We start from the raw sequence: 25,219 nt of genomic DNA, 5'->3' as shown, positions 1-25,219 counted from the left end.
CGATCCTGGCCGCAGCAGTTGAATTTCGATGGAGGCGAAATTCTAGAGGCCTGTGTACTGTGCGATGTCAGTGCACGTTTACACTGCATAACACTTGGCATGTGCAAATGTTCAAAACTTGAGAGTAGTTTGCAAATACTATTCTCAGTTCGATTCGCACTGCAATTTTACTATTCGAACCTCCTTAATGTCCAGAAATTATGAGTTTCTTACAGCAGTATCCTGCAGTTATCACTTGCAGTGATGTGATTGGCTGAAGCCATTTTGGAACAGCTTTTTGGAGCAGCCAAAAGGGAATTTTGGAGCAGGGAAACAAGCTTTTGGAGCAGCTCAAGGCTCATTGCCAAGTGAAAAAATTGACTTTGCGAGAAGTAAAATAGTAAAATAAGGAGGAAACCTTTGGGAACAAAAAGGTGCTGTTCAATAGGATGTTAGGGGCATTTCGATGTGAGCAAAGTGCAAAAACACCCGTGTACTAAGATTTAGGTGCATATTAAAGAACCCCAGGTGGTCCAATTCTGGAGTCCCCCACTACGGCGTGCCTCATAATCAGATCGTGGTTTTGGCAATAATTTAATTAAATTAGAGGCAATTGTGAAACATCATATGTTGGCCCAAATAACTAATTTTAGAACTTCAGTGTCATGTAATCTTTTATGCGACCAAGTATAGATCAGCCCTGTGTTATAGCCGCCAAGCCCCTATAGGACAGCAGTTATAAATGGACAACAAGGAATTCACTGGAACTTTTATTTAAAAATGACTAGAATGCAGATCACAAGCTTACAGAAAAACAATGAAATAACACTATCAACGTTTCGAACTGAATAATAATTATGTACACGACAGCACAACTTTTCGGCTTCTTGGCCTATCAAAAAGCAGTGGACCTATTCTGTGCCTTTTTTCTGTGAGCAACATCACTCAGTCTTTAACTGCAAAATACTGCCTAGTTGGCTGCCTTAGGCGACATTTTGTCAACAGCAGCTGGAAGCCTTGTTTTCCCTTCAGCAAGCAAGGCCTGCCCACTTTCAATATCACCAAAATTCTTCATCTTTATGCCATTGTTGATGAGCAGCTCTGCATTCACCAGCATTTTCTTTGCTGTTTCTACTTCCAGCTTGAGGGTTTTGTCAGCATCACTAGGTGTCATCTTCGGCACATTGGCACGCTGCCGCTTCGCAGCCTGCTCTTCTTCAGCTGCCAAACGTTCTCTGTACCTTTTGCTTGCCCCTCACACTGCTCTGACAACATCAGGCGTAACACCAAAGTGAAAATACGCGTTTGGCGCAGCTTTGGCGCACAATAACAAAAATGTAGCAGGATGTAGCAGGTTTTGCCTTTTGGTGCACATCCGCAATTGGCGCAGCTATCACATCACTGCACTTGAATTAATGTGCTCTTTCTTTTCGGACGGAATCGACTGCCAGCACACGGCAAAAGCCCGTGAACGATAATGCCAGGTCTTGCATGAATTTAAAGCACTAAGGGCCATTGCAGTACTGTGTGGCACGCTACAGTGCAGTCAACAGCTGGCTGTAAACCTGACTAGGAGCGATCCTTCCGTTTTACATAACCAAGATACGCGCACGCACAGAAGCGGCCCGGCTTGTGGAGGATAGTGGAAAGCGCGAAGTTGCAACCCCCGTGCGTTGCTGTGGTTCTTCCATGACGACCACTTCGATCATTCTCAATTGTCAGCACTTAGAATCCAGGAAGTGCGTACCTTAGGCCAAAGAAGTGAAGGAAAAAGTGATGACAGAAACTGCGCTAGAAGCCAGCCCACACACTGGGGCATCAGTGGTGTGGTTTTGTTTTTGCACCTTTAGTTAAATTGGTTTTTTTTTTTGAGGAAAGGAAATGGCACAGTATCTGTCTCACATATCTCAGTGGACACCTGAACCGCGCCATTAGGGAAGGGAGGAAGGTGGGAGTGAAAGAAGAAAGAGAGAAAGAGGTGCCGTACCTTTAGTCGTGCCAGCGTTTCGTTGATTTGATGTCCTGACTGGGCTTTCAGCCCGACAAAGCAGACATGTGAGGCACCAGGGCTATGCGGGTTGCGTGTTGTGAACTCTAGGTTTGGGGAGGCATTCCACAATCAAGGCGCCGAGAGGGAGCGTAGATGATGTGGTCCCGCTAGCATCTTGACCCAAGATGTTGCCATTGTGTCCATTTCGCGAGCAGTCTTGTTGCGTTTTGCCAGGAGTCAATCATTAATCAACCGCCGACGTGACTCCTCCAGTAAATAGGTATGTGGCCACCTTATAATGCGTCATGACAGCATTCAATAAACTCCTTTGTCATGCGAGCATTAAAGGGACACTGAGGAGCAATTGAAGTTGGCTTGTATAGACAGAATACCAGCTCCTGATTACAAAAACGCCACTCATACTGACAACAAAGCTCTTGGGACGTAGAAAAGAGCAAGAACCAAAATACAGGTATCGCCGCCACAGGCCAAACTCGCAAGTACAAGCGTGATGAGGTCATAGGACAAAACAGTGTTGCTAGAACCAATGGTTCTGGCAACTCTAGGACCCGAGAAGCCACAAATCACTGAGGCGCAGCCAATGCATGTGCAAATCTCCTTGACGTCGCCAGATGGCAGCACGAGCCCGGCAGCTACGCGCGCGCCTGAAGCATCGGGACCAATCAGCGCCTGTTTTCCAGCGGCAGGCGGGCTCCCGGTATTCCGCTAGCGGTAACAAGGTACACGGTATGCTAAAGGTGTCTATTTGCGAGAACTTCGTTGACGACTTCGAGAACGGGATCCACCGTAACGCTGGCAAAAGGCCGGTGCAAACGTAAACGAAGCGACTGTAGCGACGGCCGCAATAGCCGATAGATATGCCTTCAACGTGCGGCCGGCGGTAGCTTTCTTTTCGGCTGCTGCTAGGCCGCACTGCTGGCGGCCAGAAATCACGGAGTCTGCGTTACGTCATGTTTCACGTCACTTAGTCCTGTGTCGTCATAAGAGAATCCGAAGTTTGAATCAGAGCGGCGGAAAAAACTTTCTCAACTTCGAATCCAAATTTTTTAGTAATAAATGCATCTTTCGCTGCCGGCCAAGTGGCAACAAAGCCATGAAATGCCGAACTATCGGATTTTGCTATAGAAAAAATATTAATAGTGCTCTCCTCACTGTCCCTTTAAGCCAAACTGTGATATTACTGTGAAGCCTTGTTACAGCCAATGGGTAAAAATCGCAGAATAGTTCGATACAGGTGAAACTTGCAATTTAAAATGTTGGCAAAAATTCGCGATGGAGAAGCTAAATTTAGTCAGCAAAAGAAGAGCAACTGGTAGAGACCTTTTCAGTAGTTTTAACACAGTTTTGGAGCCGCTCATGGTGGTTGCAGAGGCTGCAAAAAAATTGAGCGGCAAATGCTAGTCAAGTTGGCTTCGCTGCGGATACCAATGTGGCTTCCTCACGTTGCAGCGGTGTTGCATAAAAGATATGCCAGGACGAAAGCCATCGCAGTTTTCACCACCTCCATGATAGTCGCCGCGAGTAGAGAATGGCTGCTGGAATAGTACTGCAATCGACCGTGGTGCTGGTTTCGCAGCACTAATGTCGGGCTGTAGCACTGTTGGTGAAGTGAGGTAAAGTGTGAACCACGGCGTGAACGCCTGCCGCTCCACCACGAGGCACCCGTGTAGTCAGGCAGACCGCTGCCTGCCATCCGACCAGGCACAGACTGCATTCAGCAGTTCGATATTTTATGGCAAACCACAGTCGACATACAGATTAAGAAATGCATGCGTTTGTTTGAAATATATTTAGGGACAGTCCCATGCAGCCAATAATTTGCAATATTTGCGTTCGCTACAATGAGGTGCGACTATACTTTGCACCGTCAGCAAGTGTTAAAGGATTGTACACAACGTAGTATTTATCTTTAAAATAAAGCACATTGCTAATATGCTACAACCTAATTCCCACTTCCTTATGCTGATGGGTGAAAATTTTTTTGCAATATATTAGTTTTTTTTTTTCACAGCTATGTATTCTGGAAAAGCATTTTTCTTAATTTTAAAACTATGTGTAGCGATATTCAAAATTGTGAAAATATTCGATTTGCACCCAGTATTTTGAATTCGCACTCTTCGCAGCCCATAACTGACATTCGCACACCTCTACACAACACACATCTGTCTACAAAACTACGGTCAAAATTGGAGTCCACTTTATCGAGCTGCAAGTTCCAAGCCAACTAAATACGCCTCTCGCACAAGAAATGTGTCTGCAAATGTCTCGCAAGCGTACCTATTAATATTCAATGGCCCCGTCGTTGAAAGCTATAAAATTCCAGAAAAATCAGAAGCTGGACGTCATGCATCCGCTTTCAGATTGCTATTTTTGTAACTCAGTGTTTAGCACCTATTTTCAAGCTTGTCTTGACTTACCACTCAGGCAGGCATATGGCTCTATAAGTGGCAGTCACACGACATCACTAACCTAAATTGAAAGCCACACTAGTGCAGAACCATATTGTTGATGACAAAACACGAACAAGTTGCATTCCTTTTTTTTTAATGAAGTTCGTACAGTTCCACATTGACTTAGCTCGCTTAGATAAAAGAGAACAGAAATAAATGAATGCAGAAGAGGAAGGAGTCTTACTTCACAGCCACTTAAAAAAAGATGGCACTTGTGATGTTGGCAGGCCATTTCACGAAAGGAAGTCATTGTCACTAGATTTGGAGAGAGAAAGAGAGATCCGAGACTCTTCCCAAATCCACATAATCAGAATTTACATCGCCGTATGTTTCCCCTCCCCCCATTTCTACAGGTCCTATTCATGCAAATCCTCCTCTTCAAAGAGCAAACTGGCAACCGTGTGCCATCGTGCATTATACAATAGTCACAATAGATGTGTGTGTGTGTGGAAAAGAGAAAGTAATGCTCTACAATAAAAAAAAAAAAAGTGGTAGAGAATTGACAATATTTACAGGAGAGATGGTTGTAGTGGTGACGGATTGCATCGAACCTACAAGAGCAGCAGATGATGTCACAAAAAATGTCCACTGAACGGCCACTGGAGAGAGAGAGAGAAAATAAAAGGTCCCTAGCGTTGCGCACACGTGTGCATCGCGCTGTCTTGTCACTTCACTAATCCCACTTTCTTGGCTTCAATCTCGTAGATGAGAAGTCGCCACATCTTCACAACAAACACTTCGGCTTCTTCATCCAGCACCTGAAATAGAGAAAAAAAGAAGTGAATGTAAACAAAACATGCATATCTGAGAAGATACTGTAGGCCTCCCTTGTTGCAATAGGGGATATTCAAAATTCCGCAAGTGCGCTTTCCCACACAACTGTGTTGCCCCAAACAAGATGGCCGACTTCGCTATAAAGGAACAACGTGGGCTGCAGGACAAGCGCTAAAGGTGTGGATAGAATGTGAGAAACGTATTTTGGAAGAATCAAACAAAAAACCAGTCTTTCTTGCTTTGTTTCAGCTGGAAACGCATAGTCAGCCATCTTGTTTGGGACAACATTGTTATGCGGGAAAGCGCACTTGCGGAATTTTGAATATCCCCTGCCCTGTCTTTGAAAATTTGTGAAGCATCAATCTGAAACTTGCGGTACACTTTTAACAGGTAAGAAAAAAAAAGGAGTAGGGGGGGGGGGGGGGAGCAGTAAAAAAAACAGCGGAATACACTTTAGTTTTGAAGACATTCGAAAGAGTTAAAACTGTGGATGCCAGCCCCAGCTTGAATGTATTAAGACATCTACAGTGGAACCTCGATTATACGTCCCCCGGTCATGCGACGACCCGCATTTTACGACGAATTTGTGCGGTCCCGGCAAAACCCCCGTAGAGACAATGCATTAAAAACCTCGGTTATACGACGCAAATTTTAGAAGGACCCCGCTTCGTACGACGGCTGGCTCGTACCGTCCATCAAAAAAGGCCGTCAGCAAACGCAGGCCGACCGTATTTTCGCGATTCTAAGCACCCCCCCTATTTTCGGAAAAAAATTTCTGAAAAAAAAAAAAAACTGCATGCGAATCTAAGCACCCCCATTTTTGCGCGCAAGAGAGCGTTGCCGAGGCCGCCAAGTGCACTTGCTCTCTTTTTCGTAGAGCCTGTGCAGTCCAGTCCCAAGGAGGCGCGGCCTGCGTGTTGTCGTTGCGACTGAGAGAAGGATGAAAAGGAAAGCGCACGGGCCCGCCTACTGGCGTGAGCCAAGCCACCACCGCTGCCGAGGAGAGTTAAAAGATCAGAGGAAAGATAAAGAGAAAAGATAAGACGTGCGTCCCAGCAACAGATGCGTCTGCTCCTGCAGACGCTGATGAAAAAACAGATAAGCGGGCGAGGCCGCGCTCGCCCAAGCGAGGACAGCGGCGTCCACGGCGCTTTTTGTAATGCTTGTGCTTGTGGATGCTTGTGCCCCACGATAAAACTTCCAAAGTGGACAACGATGCAGAGGTTTGCGCTCCCATTCCTAGTTACGCGGACGTGTTGCAGAGCGTCGACAACATCCGGCGCTTTGCTTGCGCGCGCGACGATGTTGGCGACCTACTGCCAGACGTGGCAGCCCTTGAAAGAAAGTTGATGCGCCGAGGTTGGGCAAAGGTGCAAAAAAAAAAAAAAAAAAAAAAAATTACCGATTTTTTTAAACGGTAATAAAGATTTTTTTGCAAATCTGTTTCAAACAAATGCTGGGTTTTGTCTTTTTTAATCTGATTGGCGTACTTGCCGCGGGCTTGAAGCCGGTCAACAGTTTTTGGCGCAAGGCCGAGCGCCACTGGCCGCATTCTTTGATTTTCGATTATACGACACCCGGATTATACGACGGTTTCGCGCGGTCCCCTGAACGTCGTATAATCGAGGTTCCACTGTAACTGATTCGAATGGTTATTACAGTGCTCAAGAAAAAATAAAGTTAAACTGGATTTCACATTTCTCTAGATCCTCTGACACAACAACACCTGTTACATATCCACTCTGTATACCCTAACCACTTAGTTAACAGAAAGGACCTCCCAACTACCATCACACAGACTAGAAGCCATATTCTGCAAGTGTCCACTAAACAGCCATGTTTATTTCAGTCTGCACCAATGATTGGAGCAACAAATGACCAGTCTTTCCTGCAAATTGTACTTGCCACTGAAAATAATTGTCAATGACAATAATTGCAGTGCGAACGTGAATACAGTATACAGTCGAACCCGGATATATCGAACCCGCATATTTCGAATTATTGGCTATATCGAACACACAGATTACCCCCTTGAAAATACTATGTAAAAGTATAGGACAGTTGCGTTGTATATCGAATTCCATTTTCGCCGGACATTGGATATATCGAACGCCGCGCCGCGCCCCTGGAAGGTGCGCTTTCCCCAAAGACATTCCTGTCCGGTCCTCAGCCGCCTCAGCGGAGAACATTTCCGCAGTCAGCAGGCGCAGGGCCCTTTTTTTTTTTTTGTTCCCCGTTTTTGCGCCCCACCGGCGCGAGCTTTCCCGCTCCTCCTCTCCTCCTGTACCGCCGGCGTGTGCTCCGTCAAGGTCATTGGAGACCAGCGAAGAGAGAGCGCCGCATGGAGACGCGCGGCGACCACGCTTCTTGGGGAAAGAGAGAGAGAGAAAACGGTCGCTCGTGGGCACATCGTGGGTCTGGGGAAAAGAGAGAGCTCAGAAAAAAAAAAAAAAAAAACGAAGCCCAGAGCGCCGATCTTTCTCCCTGCTCTTTCTTTTTCCCTCTGTCGTTCCTTCGCAGCCGGGTTGACTGCCGCTCGCATAGGCTTCGCTCTTATCGCTCCATCTGCGCCTCGCGTGTTTTTTTTTTTGTGTGTGTGTGCCTGTGTTTCAACGCGCGACGTGAAGCAGGTCCCAGTAGCCAACTGTTTTGGCAAGTGGCCGGAGATGAATGTCCGGAAGATTTAGATGACGATGAGTGCTTGGACGACGCGTTTCGCGACTTGTCCAATTTTCTCGGCGCCGTTCCGTCCGAAGTGACTGTTGAGGACTTTAACGCTGACAGCGAAGTTCAAGCGGTAGCTGGCGTTCAAGACGCCGACTCCAGCGATGACGAGGGCAACTGTGTTGTCGAAGAAACGCGTCCGTGCGCAGCCACTGAACTGGCGTCAGCGTTAGCCTGATTCGGCGCTGTTGCGGCGAAATGGAAGGCACTGTGTTCTCGCACCTGGACAGTCTCGAGAAGATCGAGGCCAATGTTTTGAACTTCGTTTCCCAGGGGAAAAAGCAGCCCAAAATTAGTGATTTTTTTTTTCCGCGAAATAAAGCGCTTTCACATTGCGCGCCCATACTATGTGATTCGCGGCTGTTCCAAACGGTAAGCCACAATTTGTTATGATCGGGAGTGCAGTTTTAGCCTATATCTGTATATCGAATTTTCGCTATATCGAACTATTTTCCGATCCCCTTCGAATTCGATATATCCGGGTTCGACTGTATTACAAAAGTTGCACTAGCTTACCATCTATATCAGGGCATTGAAAAGTAGCCAGGTGTCAATGTTCAATGTAAAGCCGGGAGTTTCTACATACAGTAATCCCTCGTTATAAAGAAATCGCTTTACTCGAAATATCGCTTTATTCGAAATTTCTTCCGGTCCCGACCCAAACGCATGCATTTTAAGCCGCATTACTCGAAGCGCACGAAGAGCTTGACCTGCTTAGAGCGAAGTGGCGAGCGGAGGCATTGCCACCGTGGCGGCGTCGTGACGGCGACCCTTTGCGCATGCAGTGCCAAAATAATACCGCCGACGAATTAGACTCATGCAGGCATAGAACAGGCCACAAAAGTACCAAACCCACGATCGATGACCTGCCTAGTAACGGGCACCAAGGGAGTGCCGAGTGTCCCCTGCTCAGCGGGACCAAATTCCATGGTGCACCACGCCCGAACTGTTAATCTCGGTCGGAAGCGCATTCCCAGTGTTCCCCCGTGACAGAATCCACACGAAAATAGTTTTCCTCGCGCTTTGCGATGCCAGAAAACCGCAGTGTTTTTGGATGTGGAAAAGTGGCCGGTCATGCTCGATTCGCGCCATTCGACTAGACAAACGGTCTAAATGCGTGGAAAGAAAAGCGAGCGCAATTCACCGCGGCGCGAAGTTGCGAACGGCGCCGCAGCGGCCGATCGCAGCTCGCCGCCTGCGTCCAACCTGCTAGATGTCAACGGCGGGCCGCTCGCGGCAAACACGACGGGAAGTAGGAGCCAATGCGAGCGCGGAGAGCGGCAGCGTCACGATGACGTAGGGCGCGCTCCTTTGAGCCGAGCCGGCCTGCCCAAGGCCGGTCTCGACGCGCTCGCTCGCTCCATCGCGCACGTCGAGACCGGCCGTGGCCTGCCAGCCTTGACGCCGGCCGCCGGCATCTGCTAGCTCCGTTGCTGAAGGCGTCGTGGAAATCTAATGTGTCTTTTATTATGGGACTAGTTGACAGTAAAGGGGTGCCGAGTGTAGCGTCTTTGAGTGCTGTCCAGTACCGAAGCGCTAACAGCCGCGGCGTCGATGCGAAACCGGCTAGGCTTAGTAGCGACCAGGGCAGTCAGGGAGAAGCGCGCAGTTTGTCACCCGGCGTTCCTGCAGGCGGCATCGTTGCCGAAAGCTCCACTCTTTCGAAATTTGAAAACTGTATCATCTGTGAGGATCGCTGACCAATACTGAGTTGCCGGTAGAAGTAACAAATGTGCTACGAGCAAATTTTGTAGCAAAAGCTACATTGGCCACGAACTTGCGATTGCGCTCTGGCAGTGCTCCGAGGAGGCACAGAGACCGACCTTGAGCCGTTGCCTAGCAACCGCTGCAGCTAGGGGACGCCGCGCGGCGTCATCCACCAGCTTCCTCGCAGTTGTGGCGCAATTAAATCTCGACTGTTTTAGCTTTTTTGAGCGGTCGCTTATATCGAATTATCGCTTATAACGAATTTTTTTGCCGTCCCGCTGACTTCGTTATAACGAGGGATTACTGTAAATTGAACGCGATTCAAAAAACGCCGGCCACTATCATCCGCTGTTTCTCGGAGCAAGAGAATGCGCACTCCTCAAGATGCGCCGAACACTTCCCCGAACACTCACCATGGACACGTCGTTGAGTATGCTCTGGGCGGCACTGCCGGCCAGCACCTTGGAGCAGATGAAGTCCACCAGTGTGGGTTCCTCCTCGCCAATGTACTCCACAATCTTCTTGTTGATCCACGGCCTGATCCGCTTGTCCATCAGTGCCTGAGGAAAGAGGGGAGAGGATGGGCAAACACCTCACAACAACTTGTCTCCCAAGGAAGCAGCCATGTGAATACATTCGACTCTCTAATCGAATGCAGCGGAGTTCCGTTAACGTCGAACTTTTGCTTATTCAAACTGATGCCTTGGCCCTGTCAACATCAAGTGCTTCTTTTGAAACAGGGCTTTCCTTAATTTGAACTGCACATCAAATGAACACCAAATAATCTGAACAAATTTTCGGTCCCTCCGGAGTTCAAATTTGTTACGAGTCAACTGTATAGCACCGTTTAACCTTCAAGACGAAAAAAACGCTACAAAGCACCCAGCACTAGACATAGGTGCCGTTAGAAGTAATTGGAAGGCAATATTAACGAAAAATTGAGAGCATGTTGCCTTTTGGGTCGCATTCCGAGATGAGAGCGAAAATCGCTGTTTAGCCACTCAACACAAACCAATTTTACTAGTCTTTTTTTTTTTTTACTTGAACAAGCAATTACAGCACCCTGCAAATAACTTACCATTTCCCATCGTGGTGTGTGTACCCTGTATACAAGTTGCATTAGGAGGGGCTTTGGAGCAAAAATCTCCCGTTCATAAAGGTTTGGTTTATGGTTTATGGGGTTTAACGTCCCAAAGCGACTAAGGCTATGAGAGACACCGTAGTGGAGGGCTCCGGAAATTTCGACCACCTGGGGTTCTTTAACGTGCATTGACATTGCACAGTACACGGGCCTCTAGAATTTCTCCTCCAAAAAAATTCCAGCCGCCGCGGCCAAGATCGAACCCGCGTCTTTTGGGTCAGCAGCCGAGCACCATAACCACTAAGCCACCGCGGCGGCTCCGTTCATAAAGATTTCACGCCGGCCAGGAGACAACACCACAAGTTGGTGTGCTGTGTCGTCGAAAGAATGGAAACATGCAACAAGATTTTCTGAATGGAAACCAGCTTTTCCCCACTCACGTTGTCAACGAGGCTCCGGTCGAAGTTGAAGTTGAAGAGCTCCTCCTTGGATGTGGGTATGCGGTCGATCAGGTTCTTGATGTGCTTGCGCTTCTCCTCTGTGTTCATGTGTTGCTGCTGCTGCTGCTCCTGCTGTTGCCGACCCTCTTCGTCCGCTAGGGGCACCAGCTTGCGCTTCTTCCGCGACTCCCCCGACTCCTCCTCTTCCGCGTTGCCGAACACCTGTGACGCAGCTGCCGACAGTTTCTTGCGCTTGCCGCTGCCCGACGTGGGGCTCTTGCGACCGCTCGGCTGGCCCGGGCTTCCACCTGGGGAGACGACGTTCAAACAAAGGAGAGAGCTTAGGGGTCAGCACAATAAGGGATGAAGAGAGCGGAAAGAAAGCTACAGTGTCCACCAACTTGTGCAACATGCTTGGGGAATGAACTGAAGGACCTGCTGATATGACGACCAATTGTGAAACATTCACTTAAGGGGTACCCTGGTCTTGAAAAAAAAATTTTTATTAATGAAGTCACAGTTATAAAATTTTCAGGCCACATGTATTTTTGTGCGCTGATTCTAGATATGTCATTTAATTTCATGTAAAGCAATTTCTTGAGCACTGGTGCAATTTTTATGCAAGTATTTTGGGAAAAGTTTTGCAGAAAATTTGCTGCAGGAAACTCCCTGTAATGCATGTCGTTGGGTTCTCTTGACACCAAGGAATGCAATAAGAGTAAAATTATCATCCTGGCTATCATAGAACTTGAGTTATAGAGTTTCGAAGTTGTCGCTTCAGAAATGAGAAGAAAAGTGTGTATTCCTGTTTCTGAAGTGGCAGCTTCAGTGCCCTATAACTCAAGTTCTATGATAGCCAGGATGATAATTTTACCCTTATTGCATTCCTTGGTGTCAAGAGAACCCAGTGGCATGCGTTTCAGCGAGTTTCCTGCAGCAAATTTTCTGCAATACTTTTCCCATAATACTTGCATAAAAATTGCACAAGTGCTCAAGAAATTGCTTTACACGAAATTAAATGACATATCTAGAATCAGCACACAAAAATACACGTGGCCTGAAAATTTCATTACTATGTCTAGATTAATAAAAAACTGTTTTGAAGACCAGGGTCCCCCCTTAACTTTCCCATAGACAATGTAAAAAAGAATTCACTGAACTCTTTGGCTGTGTACGTCACTCCAGTGTAACTACTGCAGCGACCGCAACTAAGGAGACTCCGTGAGACGCTCGCGAGGCGTCCACGCGGAACCCTTGAGGCAAGCAAGAAACGAAAAAGTCTGCGGCTTTTCCGTACAAAGTGCGCCCCCGCAAGAAAGCTTCCCCGCACACTCACACGAAGTGCGGGAAAGCTTTCTTGCGTGAAGAGAGCACCTGACATCACTAGATCTCAGCACCGCAGGTGGCACCATGCGGTACCTCCGGCTGAAGACATAAATGCGAGACGATTTTTTTTTTTCTCAAAACGCACGGAGGGCACTCACCCAGCTTCAGCACTCCGAAGCCCATGCTCCTGCCTTCCTCCTGCGGAGTGACCAGCACGTCCGAGAACCCCGACAGGCTGTTCTGACCACTGCCGTCTTCTTCCATCGCCGACGTGGGTCCCGCCGCCGACGCTGGCGGCGACGCCACTGAAGAAGGCGAGTGGCCACCGTGCCGCGAGGACGAGTTCTCGCGGCGCGGAGGCGGCGATCGCGGCTCGGCCCGGGGCGACCGGGCGTGCTGCGAAGACCGCCGTGGCGGAGGGGGCGACGCGGCGTCTCTGCCGCGGGAGGAAGCGCGCTCCGACGTCGGCTCGGGGTCGGGCCGCACCACGGGCAGCAGGTGGGGCTGTGGCTTCAGCAGGCGGGCCTCTTCCTCGTGGTGGATGCGCTTGGCCTCGGCCTCGGGATCCGGGTGGCCCTCCTCGGTCAGCTTCCGCCGCAGGTCCTCGAGTTCCTCGCGCTCCCGCTGCCGATCGCGATTGTCGAGCTCAATCTCTTTCTCCCGGTCTTTCAGGCGCCTCTGCAGGGCACCTCCCCTGGAGAGAGAGAGAGGACCACCAATGTTCATGTGCATCCTCAGCACTAGTTTATTTTGCACGCATGCACAAAAAGCGACCTACACTACAAGGACAGACCAAAACATCAACCGCCATGGGCAGACTATAGTGGAGGCTCATTAGGGTATACAGTCAACTCTCTATAATTCAAACGCATCATCACCACAGTCACCATCAGCCCAACAATGTCCCCCCCACTGATCCCAATTAACCCTATCCTGTGCCACACCTGAATTCAAAGAGGATCAAATATTAGAATTCTTAAGAGTTTGATTTATGGGAGGAGTGGGATCCTGAAAAAAAAAAAAAAAATATTAATGGTTTAGGGAGGTTTAACATCCTCTCTCGTTTAGTTGACAAGGTACTTGACAAAATTGTGTTCTTGAAGTATAAATCCACACAGAATGTGCCAACTTACTTATAATACTTGACATCGTCTCTTTCATCTTCGTAGTCTTCCAGGAACTCCTTCAGTCGGCGAGCTTCCTTAGCCTGCGCATGAAAGACGGCATGGCTGGCATCAGCACAAAACACCACGTGTAGAGACAAGAACAGCAAGACGTACCTAGAAAGCTTCAGAAGTCTGAATCACGTGCAAGCTACACGTGTAATTCCTGACAGGCCTAAAATTCTTCACTGTCAAGCAGATAGTAGTGGATGTATACGTAATGCGCATAGTCTTGAGATATCACTCACACATGTTTGAGTGTCCTAAACTACCAACACTACACATCTAAGGACATTCGTGAATTTTTTTCTTGCATAGCAGTCCCTTTGAGCACAGAGCAAAAGAGTTGCAACATACAGGCAAGCTTCATAAAGCCACAGATAACGACACAAAAGACCTATGAGTTGTTTTTTTTCCTTTTGAACCTCCTTTCCCCTTTGTTGCTGCCGTGCTTGAATCTGGCAAAGCGCACACTGTGGCAAGTGCTTCCAACAACAATTAGGACGAGCGAATAAATGAAATAAGGATAACATTGCCCAGCCCGCAGCACTTAAAGGGACACTGAGGAGAAATTGAAGTTGGCTTGTATCGACAGAATACCAGCTCCTGATTACAAAAACGCCACTCATACACAAAGCTCTTGTAACACAAGCTCTTGTAACGTAGAAAAGAGCAAGAACCAAAATACAGGTATCGCCGCCACAGGCCAAACTCACAAGTACAAGCGTCATGACGTCATATAACAAAAATGTTTCTAGAACCAATGGTTCTAGCAACGCTAGGACACGAGAAGCACAAATCACTGAGGCGCAGCCAATGCATGCGCAAATCTCCTTGACGTCGCCAGATGGCGCCACGTGCCGGGCAGCTACGCGCTCGCCTGAAGCATCGGGACCAATCAGCGCCTGCTCGCCGGCGTTAGGCGGGCTCCCGGTATTCCGCTAGCGGTATCAAGGTACACGGTATGCTGAAGGTGTCTATTTGCGAGAACTTCGTTGAGGACTTCGAGAACGAGATCCATCGTAACGCTCGCAAAACGCCGGTGCAAACGTAAGCGAAGCGACTGTAGCGACGGCCGCAATAGCCGATAGATGCCTTCAACGTGCGGCCGGCGGTAGCTTTCTTTTCGGCTGCTGCTAGGCCGCACTGCTGGCCGCCAGAAATCACGGAGTCTGCATCACGTCATGTCACGTCATGTTTCACGTCACTTAGTCCTCTGTCGTCATAGCCGAATCCCAAGTTTGAATCACAGCGGCGGGAAAAACCTTTTCAACTTCGAATCCAAATTTCTTAGAAATAAATGCATTTTTCGCTGCCGGCCAAGTGTCAACAAAGCCATGACATGCCGAACTATCGGATTTTGCTATAAAAAATATATTAATAGTGCTCTCCTCAGTGTCCCTTTAAGGGGGGACACTGGTCTTTGACCTATTTTCCTTATTGTTAGTCCAATCCTAATGACATTGTATTGTCTTGCTCAGCTTTTTATACTGATTTGGACAATGAAATTACCTTTCTCACAAGTTAGTCGGTTCCCAAGGTAATTAATATTAATTAGTCATTCATTAGTACCTCAGTGCAAAAAAAACGCTCAAAAACAAATAACTTTTAATCCATTGCTGCATAGTATGGTGAGTAACGAGTGCAATAATCAAAACCATTTTTCCATGTTACCCTCATTAGTAATTTTACAGCACTTAGAATGTCACTACTCAAGGTGTGAATGTAATACACGGATAAACTTTGCGAAATTATATATTTTTGAAGTGCGATTGAACAGACCTGCTTCGATTATTCGAAGGCACACACTGTGCCTTCAGCTTCCCTTAGCAAACAATATGACATCTCCATCTGTCCTAGATGCTGAGATATTGACATACAGTTAAAACTCGATTTAACGAAGTTGAGGGGAGCCGTGAATTATTTCGTTAAATCGAGAACTTCGTTAAATTGAATGAGGCATTTCTTGGGCACATAATTCAGTACATTCGATTACAGTAAAACCTCGTTAAAACGTACCCGCTTAAACAGTACTTTCGTTTTAAAAGTAGTAAAGTCAAGTCCCCGACTGAGCACCCATTGAACATAATGCATTTTGCATCCGCATAAACCGTACCAGCTTATCGCGGTCGTATCGGTTAGCACGTACCATTTTCACTTTTCGTCGCACTCGTGCGTGACGAATTCACGCCGGTAGCACCGACCCCAAAGGACGGTTCGGCTAGCGGCGCAACAATCTTCCCTAAATACCGCCGACGGGACGGCAAGCCACACAGCTAATGACAAATTGGCGCCAAAGTTGGTAATCATACAACTAGCGCCACCTTTGGGTTTTTTTTTGCCGCGGCAGCAATAACTACCCGTGGCCTCCGCGACGGCGAGCCGCCGGAGCCGATCGCGGAGGCCATAAACTACCGCAGTGGTAAGTGAAAGCTCGTTAATTCGACCCCCGTTAATTCGGAAAATTGGATAACTCGACGCGCACGCGAGGTCCCTACAGTTATACATAAGAGTCTATGGGGCGAAACTCTCGTTAATTCAAACAAATTTGGTCGTGCGTCGGTTAATTCGACTTCACTCCGCAGCCCGCAAAGCCGGTGTGCCGAGAGCAAAAAGAAAAAAATACTGCCACGAGCGGCGCTACTGTACTGCTCAGGCGATCCGTATGGTCATCGTCATCAGCAGCGTGAGAAAGGGCGAGAGAAGCGAGGTTAGCGGCGGCCGAAGCAGCTGGCGTCTTTTTTTTGTGCTTTGTTGTGTCGCAGCAGTCGTGCGCTGCTTGTTGCTGTTTTGTTGCGACTGAGAGAAGGGTGAAAGGAAATTGCACCCTGCCTACTGGCTCAGCCCAGCCACCACCGCTGCCTAGTGCAGATAGAGGAGAGTTAAAAGATCAGAGGAAAGATAAAGAGAAAAGATAAGACAGTGTCGCAGCAACAACCGCGAAGCTGGCTGAAAGAACAGATAAGCGGTCAAAGCCGTGCTCGCTTCACCTCCTCCCCGCGCTACTTTCGAGTGGGTAGCGCCAACACCACGACCGGCACCGCTAGCGCGTATGAAAAGAAACAACAAAAATTCTTACTCGACAAGAAAGGCCCGAGGGGACTACAAATTTATTTTCCGCCAAAGAAGTCGGTGATCTTTGCCTGCGTGCGCTTTGTGAGCAACGGCCGCACAGATTTCTCGTAGGTCAGAGGTGCGTCCAGCGCGTCTTCCGTCCCCTCGTGTGCGCCGGCAAAATGTCATTGTAGACGACATTTTGGCGTTGTAGACGTCGCTGGGGGCATATTTTCCCAGAATGTCGGGCACGTTTTCAGACTGCCAGTCGCCGACTACAGCCATGCTTACGCTGCTCGCTTCACCGCTAAGCACTTTCCCGACGATGCCGTGTCGTTCTTTGAAGCGCGACAGCCAGCCGGGACTTGCCTTGAACTCGTTGTCGCCCAGCAAGCACGCGAAAGAGCGAGCTTTTTGTTGGAGCAGGTCTCCACTCACGGGAATATTCTTCGCCCGCAAATCCATAAACCAGGCGAAGAGGGCCTCTTCCATTTTGCTTTGAGGAGTGGTCTTCAGCGTTTTTTTGCGCGAGAGATTCCCCGACGAAGTGGCGTGGAGGATGTCATCTTTCCCTTTCAATATTGTTGAGAGAGTACTCGCTGGAATGCCATGTGATGCAGCCACGTCACATTTCTTCTGTCCACTTGTCACAGCACGAATTATGTCCGCTTTCTCGTCCAGGGTAAGCCTTTTTCGTTTCTTGCAGGGCTCCATCTGCTAGTCAGGAGGGTTAGCGGCGCGCTTGCTCGCACACACCACGTCCGCGTTCACGATAGCAAGGCTAGACTGATGGAGGCCTAACAAGCTGAGCTTGACAAAGACGTGCGTTCAGAGGCACGGGGAAATATCCGCACAAGAGCGAACACAGAGCACAACACACAAACACACACACAAAAAAACACGCGAACTGCAACAGCGCCATCTATGAAATGTGGCACGAAACTTTTTTACTGCTGGCGCCATCTCGTGAGCTCGACTCAAAATTAAAACTCGTTTTGCGCCGCGCAGTTTGAAAAAAGCTACGGGCTGAAGATGCTCCGCGCTGTTACCGCTGACTCGCAATCAATAAATTTTGGGGTGCTGTCTACAAAATAGACCAAAAATTAACACTTTTTCACCTTTATTTCTCGAAAAAAGGTTCGTTAAATCGGGACAGATCACGGAATCGGTTTCGTTATTTCGGGTTAGTCAAAGCATTGAACCCTATGGGCGTCTGAGGGGGAATTAGGATACCTTCGTTAAATCGAGATTTTCGTTAAATCGGGTTTCGTTAAATAGAGTTTTGACTGTACTAAGATAGCCAGATGTCCAAAATTTTCATGGCAATAAATTGCCTGCTGCTGCACAAATCCAGCCCACACGATGATCTGAATTTCATATTATGATCAAAATGCTGATTTCTTGAAGGAAAAAACTGGTACAGTTGGAAAATAACAGCTGTAGATTCCACAAATGGCATTGTTTGAAAATTGACTTTTTGGTCATTTTTTAGTCTCAAAGACCAGTGTGCCCCCTTAAAGCACAACAGGCTGTGGGACCATTGTACAATGCCCACAGCACATCTTTCAGTTTCCCGTGAAGATTAACACATCTCCCCTGTCAAAGCAAAAGGGTCCACCAATGGCAGCATTTTGTTTCCACAACCCCAAGCACGTCAGCTTCATACAGGGGACGGCAATGCCGGGCGTCCCTCTCCAGCACACTGCAGCCTTTCATTTTCAGCTTAGGAAAGAGTAGCCAGTAATGCGAGGCATCATCACGCACACACACTCTAACCCTCTCACCTCCTCGGCTAGCCTCTCCTCCTCCTTTAGCCGCTCCTTCTCGTACTCCTTGGCCTTGCGGCGCTCTCGGGCCTCCCAGTTGCGCAACCTCTGCCGATCACCAGAGAGAGAGAGAGAAAACATTTGGTATTACTTTACACTGAGAACTGCTTGCCACGCATCACTGTCACCGTTGCATCCCCGACACAAAAAGTCACAACGTTCAAAAGAAACTTAGTAATGTTTCTTGAAGTTAACTCCAAGAAAAAGAACATACAGCACGGTACCGCAGTACGTGTTAGCTTTCTGAGAATTCTGAGAATTAGCGCGAGAGACCGGCACCGGACGTCACCCTGACGCACGGGAACGCGAATTTCCGAAATGGCTCTCTCTTTGAAGACTTGTGCTAGGCACCAATGCTCAACAGTTTATTTTAGGTAATGCATGCGCTTTACAGCAACCCGGAAAACATTACTTGCCCTCATTTAACACCCTGCCATCGTGGGCCAAAAGCTTGCTGCCACACGTAGGCACTGCTCAAGAGGAAAGACAAAAAGGCTCAGCACACAACACAAGAGAGCACGAATGCGATACAAATGCCCAGCATAATGCCAGAAAAAAAGATGCCGCCTGTGGCCGCAGTCAAGAGCACTACAGCAGATTCCACAGGTCAGGACTGATGAAGAAATACGAACAATACAAACAAAAACACTGGTTTGAGAAACATGTGGCAATGAGGCATTGTGATGATCACAGAGATAATGGACAAGCTAACTCCTCATGATGCGACACTGCTGTCATTCAAACTCAAGCATTTGCAACTCCGAACAAAATTCGAACTTCGGTACTTTGATTCGCCTATTATAGTCTAGACACATGTTATAACAGCCGAACAGACCTTCACCTCTTCAAACAGCTGTGTCCCACCTAAGATATTTTGCTTTAATGAGCACAACCAGCAAGTACAGAGTTAAGTTACAAGATCAAAAGCAGAACAGTAGACGCGACGTCAAACAAAAGGAGAGATTCCCCTGCACACGACCTTGGCAAAACCAATACTAAATATTGCACCACTTAAAAGGTGCAACCTCGTCTACCAATGAGTCCAATTCAATCTCTTCCCAAGAAAACACACTCAGGAAGGGAATGCTGGGTAAGCTAAGCACAGGTTGCATTAACCCTGGCTTGCTTTAGCCACAGCATGCGCACTCTAAACAAAAATTCAAGGCGAGTGCTTTCCACAAAACCCCTCTGAATCTGAAGCGAGCCTACAGTAATATTTTTATATGCTCATTACGCGTTCCACTTTAAAGGATGAACAGATAAGGAAAGCCACTGACAGGACGGACACTGACAGGACGGTTTACGCTCTGCCCTGTGAGTGTCCGTCCTTTCTTTTGTGCTCCTCCCATAAAGTGTACCGCGTAATAAGCATCATGCACAACCAACTAGGCCCTGTCCTCGCCCTCTTAATCTTTTTTTTTGTTTTCAACGGAAAAGGCACCCAATTAATAACTCAAATAGAGAGACACGAAAAACCAATGACAAGTGAAGCTACTAGCGTCACAATTTACATTTTTTTTCCCCCTCATCAACCGACTCTAATGAAGAAAAATTCAGGGGGCACTTTGGCTCTCTAAAGTGTTGCAAGGCAAAAGCCTTTCCTGGTGCACTGTTTGGCGGACGCCTTGCGCCACCTGTCGGAGCGGACGACCACTATCTTTTATTAGTTGTGTGCTCCAAAAGGGAGTGTCCGGCATCCGTGGGTGACCTCATTACTTCGAATCCGTGCACTCTGACGTCACAACCATTTCGACCAACCGAAAAGCGTGACAACCTTTTGTCGACAATGATGAGTTACTAAAAGCTTTCGCCTTAAAGGGACACTGAGGAGAAATTGAAGTTGACTTGCATCGACAGAATACCAGCTCCTGATTACAAAAACGCCACTCATACTGACAACAAAGCTCTTGTAACGTAGAAAAGAGCAAGAACCAAAATACAGGTATCGCCGCCACAGGCCAAACTCGCAAGTACAAGCTTCATGACATCATAGGACAAAACAGTGTTGCTAGAACCAATAGTTCTAGCAACACTAGGACACGAGAAGCCACGAATCACTGAGGCGCAGCAAATGCATGCGCAAATCTCCTTGACGTCGCCAGATGGCGCCATGAACCCAACAGCTACGCGCGCTCCTGCAGCGCCGGGACCAATCAGCGCCTGCTCACGTATGGGGGCTCCCGGTATTCCGCTAACGGTAACAAGGTACACGGTATGCTAAAGGTGTCTATTTGCGAGAACTTTGCTGACGACTTCGGGAACGGGATCCGTTGTAACGCTGGCAAAACGCGGTGCAAACGTAAACGAAGCGACGGTAGCGACGGCCGCAACAGCCGATAGATGCCTTCAATGTGCGGCCGGCGGTAGCTTTCTTTTCGGCTGCTGCTAGGCTGCACTGCTGGCCGCCAGAAATCACGGAGTCCGCGCTACGTCATGTGTACGTCATGTTTCACGTCACTTAGTCCTGTGTCGTCATAGGAGAATCCCAAGTTTGAATCTAAGCGGTGGGAAAAACTTTTTCAACTTCGAATCCAAATTTCTCAGGAATAAATGCATCTTTTGCTGCCGGCCAAGTGGCAACAAAGCCATGAAATGCCGAACTATTGGATTTTTCTATAAAAAAAATATTAATAGAGCTCTCCTCAGTGTCCTTTTAAAATACGAGGTCCCTCTCTCTCACCTCCTGGTAGGCGGCTTCCTTCTCTCGGAGCTTCCTCTCCATCTTCTTGCGCTCGTACGCCTCCTCCTCTTCTTCCCTCTCCCTCTCCCAGTCACGCTCTGCATCTCGGGGCCTGCGTACACACACACACAGCTTTTAACGCAAAGAACGGCGGAGGAGAGGCTAGCCAGAGTCGCACACTTCTGGCTTACCGCTTCACACTAAGGACGAGAAGGAGAGGAAAAGAAAGAAATGAAGAACGACCAAGACCAAGTTCACACAGCCTTCACACACACGCAGCTGACTTCTTAAGACGGCCTGGGCAAATGGTACAGTACGGTCCACTGTTAAAGGGAACATGCGACCGCCTGGCCTCCGCGCTTTGCTGCCGCCACCGATAACTTGTGGGAATTGTCGGCACAAAACTCATGCGCCTTGTGCCGCATATTCTTGCTGCATCTAGGCAGCAGGGCTTTGTGAAGCGCGGAGGACACGCGATCGCATGTTCCCTTTAACAATGGACCGTACTGTATGTCTAGCCAATGCCGTCAACACTGGAGCTTTTTTTTTTCTTCTTTCATCGCATTTTTTTGACACCAAAGAAGTTTTTGGCTGGTCACACTAATGTGTGTATGCCAGCCACTGCGAGCAACGGGTTGCACTTCTCAAAGCAACAGGTGGAACGAGCGCCACACTCTCTCAACACGCTTGGGAAACAACGCAAAACGCAAATCCTTACGTGTGCTTGGCCGCCGAATTCTTAACTCTGCAGAGAGGTGGAAAAGAGAAGAGAAGAAACAAAAGAGGACCGTCAAGTGAACAGCGGTCTGAGGGAAGGGTTAGTCCAGCAATATGTTACGACACACCACGGAGGTTAATAAACAAGCACTCATCGCTGCAACAATGCAACATATGCACTCGATCCACCCGTCAGCGGTAGCAAAGAAGCATAAAAACTACAACCACTGGTGCAGCGCTACGTTAACAGCGTGATGCCCAATGCTTGACGCTCACAGTAAAAGTCCGACACCACTCCACTCTGCGCGAACTATGTCCCAAGTTGTTTCTGTTCGGGAACTTGACTCGAGCTATGCCACCAGAGCTCAAAATGGGCCCTTGGCCCAGTCTGTCACCTGCGTACGCTGAAATTTGCAACGAAGTACTTATCCAGCATCCGAGGTGACGACGAACTGCTGGCACCATGGACCCTACAGAAAACTGCGGCCACATGAGAAGAAACACTGGAATCAGTCTTCTTGCCCACCTTGTGACAACTAAAGCAACGGTCTCACGAGTGGGTTCCGAGGAGCTGCCATTTTTAGTCTATCTCGCCACCTAAGTAAGTGCACGTCCCCACCTCCATCTTTTAGTGTGAAGGCACGACTCCAAACATACAAACAAAACGAGATGCGTTGAGAGGAAAGGGGCAGGGAAAAGAAAAGACACGAGAACTGGAGACCTACCTGAGTGCCTCCCGGAGCTCCCGCTCCCTCTCACGCTCCCGTTCCCGCACCCAGTCACGCTCGGGAGACTCTGAACGGGCTTTGGAGGGAGCCCTCTCGGACCGCGACGAGGGTGGCTGCGACGACGAAGCCAGTTGCGTCAACTCGGACTTGGACTCACTGCCACGGGTCGACTCGTGGTCCCGGTCACGGTCCCGGTCCCGGTCTCGGTCCCGGCTCGACTTCTCCTCGGCCCTGCTGCTGCTCTCCTCCTTGACCAGGTCACGTGAGCGCTCCCTGTCGCGATTGCTGCGCGAGGACCGCTCGACGCTTCGCTCCCGGTCGCGACGCTCCTTGCGCTCTCGCCGCCGCTCCCGCTCTCGGTCGCGGTCTTCCTCTTGCTGTTTCTGGAAGCAAACCAAAAGAGGCGGCGACCGGGCGCTTCAAGCCACGCACCTACACAATGGTTCACTCTTGTCGCTCTCAGAGACACATTCAAAAAGGCTACGGGAAACTTTAGTTGGCATCATTACCAAACAACCTAACCAGTGCTGCTAGTCCCAGCCTGTCTCCAGGCCAGCAGCCAATTTAAACCAGAGTTGCAAATAAGCAAACAGCCTAGACTTGCACAAGGAGGCCTGCTGTGCGCTAATGCGAAGTTGGTCATGCACTAGAGAAGGCGGTCGCACACTTCCTTACATTTCACTCTACTTGTTCTATGGCATTTAGACCAGCAGCAAGCATGTAAGTGCGATATACAATGTACTATCGCGCTCAATATGAGTTGCAACGCGTGGTCATTGACCGGGGCTCGTTCCGTGGTGTGCCTCCTCCAAACAGTCGCTCGGAATTCTGGGAGAAACTTTTTCCTGAGCGGGGGTGCTGTTGTTTCCTGGTACAGCAGTTTCTCCCAGAATTCCGAGCGACTGTTTGGAGGAGGCACACCATGGAACGAGCCCCGGTCGATGACCGCGCGTTGCAACTCATACTGAGCGCGATAGTACATGATATAAGCCCCGATAAGATTCTGAATAACATGCTGAGAAGGTCACTTGCATTCCCAGCCTGTTCTAAACTTGCACAGCCTTAAATTTCTGCTCTTTGCCAGATGCTCCTCAATTGTGAAGCTGCTCACAGTTACAGGCTACAAAAGACACAGCCTATTTAAGTGTGCAGGGTCATAACTAAGCTGCATTCAAACTTTTCTTTCTTTTTTTTTTCTGTGGAGGCTTGGGAGTGACAGGACTGCAAACAGTTACATCGATGGTTGCCGACTGTCAGTACTAAGCTTTGTATATAGCTTCATATATATAGACATAAAATGGTTTTGCTCTCTGAATGAAAGAGCTAGCAAAAGAAACAATAACAGCGCATTGTGTGTTGTCAAACTGCGCCCCTCGTACAGGTGATTACATGCACTAAGAAGCTTCCACAGCAACTAAGCATGGCTTGCTATCGTTGCGTGCAGTTTGCTGACTGCGCAAGACAATCGGATGGTTAATGGACCCAAAACATCTCACGAAACTGTCCAAGAGGCAGGCTGCATATTTTCTCGCAGGTTACCAAATTTCCCCAACCTCCTCCAACAGGAAACTGTATAGCTCACCAATGCACATCTAAATAAAATATACAATGCAGTTATCGAGGATACACTAACGTGATGAAACAACTGCGAGAAACTGCGATGAAGCAAGCACCACGACTACGGCCACAGGCAACGCGTACAGGTAAACGACTCGCCTGAGTGAGCCCCAGCACAACAGGAGGGAAGTAGAGGTGGCCGGTCTCTCTCTTTTTTTTTTACCTTTAGCGTGAGATGCCAACAAGTACACAGACCAGCAAAATCAGTTAAAAGAAACCAGGTTCTTGGCTCTCCCGCCTAAAAACACACATTCCAGAACAACACACTCAGAACTTGTACGAGGAAAAAAAATCCAGCTTTTGTGAGCCCACGTCATTCTGGTTTCTGCCCCGGCCTATCCCTTCTCCCTCAATATTTTTTTTGCAACAAAAATAACACATCGGCAGAGAGCATTAGTTTTTAAAAGCTTGTCACACCGAGCAAAAAGAATTTTACAATTCATCACACCACCACACTTTCACAGCAAACCGCAAAACACAGCAGAACCAAAACAGATAAACAACTACGTACTACTGTAATGATACAGGTTGCATGCATGCCACAAGTGACAGTGATAAATCAATCTGACGTAACTTACAAAACAATCACTGAACACAAGGTAATTCGTGGAAAGTCCCTCAAGGAAGGCCTGATCGAATTAAAGATGCGGACAAAAAATACTACAAATATGTACCTCTGTAACTATAAAAGTGTTTTAATGCTATATGATTATTGCCTCAAGCAGAGAAGCATTAAAACTTAATTTAAAAATTTTGAAACTTCTGCTCGTACATCGAATGTTATCCCGCTACAATGGTCCTCCCACTGCACTTCCACGTCTTGAACAGTCAAAATACATTAAAAATTGTGTTTGAAGATGAGTTAAGGCAGTCAAGATTTTCGCCAATATCACTTCGTATCACACATGCTCAAGCATTCCGAAGTTCATCATCGTAACAATG

At 48.2% G+C, this 25,219-nt stretch overlaps 1 protein-coding gene across 3 annotated transcripts in view; it reads right to left on the bottom strand.

Moving 5' to 3' along the window:
• Positions 1-4,517: 4,517 nt before the first annotated feature.
• The window catches only part of LOC149332119 (RNA-binding protein 25-like), a 53,190-nt gene continuing 32,488 nt past the window's right edge, over positions 4,518-25,219 (bottom strand). For all 3 annotated transcript variants that reach the window (XM_089557068.1, XM_089557069.1, XM_089557070.1), the window contains 8 exons: positions 22,658-23,043; positions 21,216-21,327; positions 18,494-18,583; positions 13,626-13,699; positions 12,651-13,186; positions 11,167-11,474; positions 10,059-10,205; positions 4,518-5,198 (listed from right to left, as the gene is read on the bottom strand). In XM_089557068.1, coding sequence (XP_089413194.1) covers positions 5,106-5,198; positions 10,059-10,205; positions 11,167-11,474; positions 12,651-13,186; positions 13,626-13,699; positions 18,494-18,583; positions 21,216-21,327; positions 22,658-23,043 — 1,746 coding nt within the window. In that variant the 3' untranslated portion in view covers positions 4,518-5,105. The remainder of the gene's footprint in view (positions 5,199-10,058; positions 10,206-11,166; positions 11,475-12,650; positions 13,187-13,625; positions 13,700-18,493; positions 18,584-21,215; positions 21,328-22,657; positions 23,044-25,219) is intronic.

Source organism: Amblyomma mixtum, chromosome 8, assembly GCF_055824585.1.
Source record: "Amblyomma mixtum isolate Tamu chromosome 8, ASM5582458v1, whole genome shotgun sequence".
In the NCBI taxonomy this organism is placed as follows: Eukaryota; Metazoa; Arthropoda; class Arachnida; order Ixodida; family Ixodidae; genus Amblyomma; species Amblyomma mixtum.
Note: the sequence above shows the minus strand (reverse complement) of the source record. Positions and strands in the feature narration are given on the sequence as shown.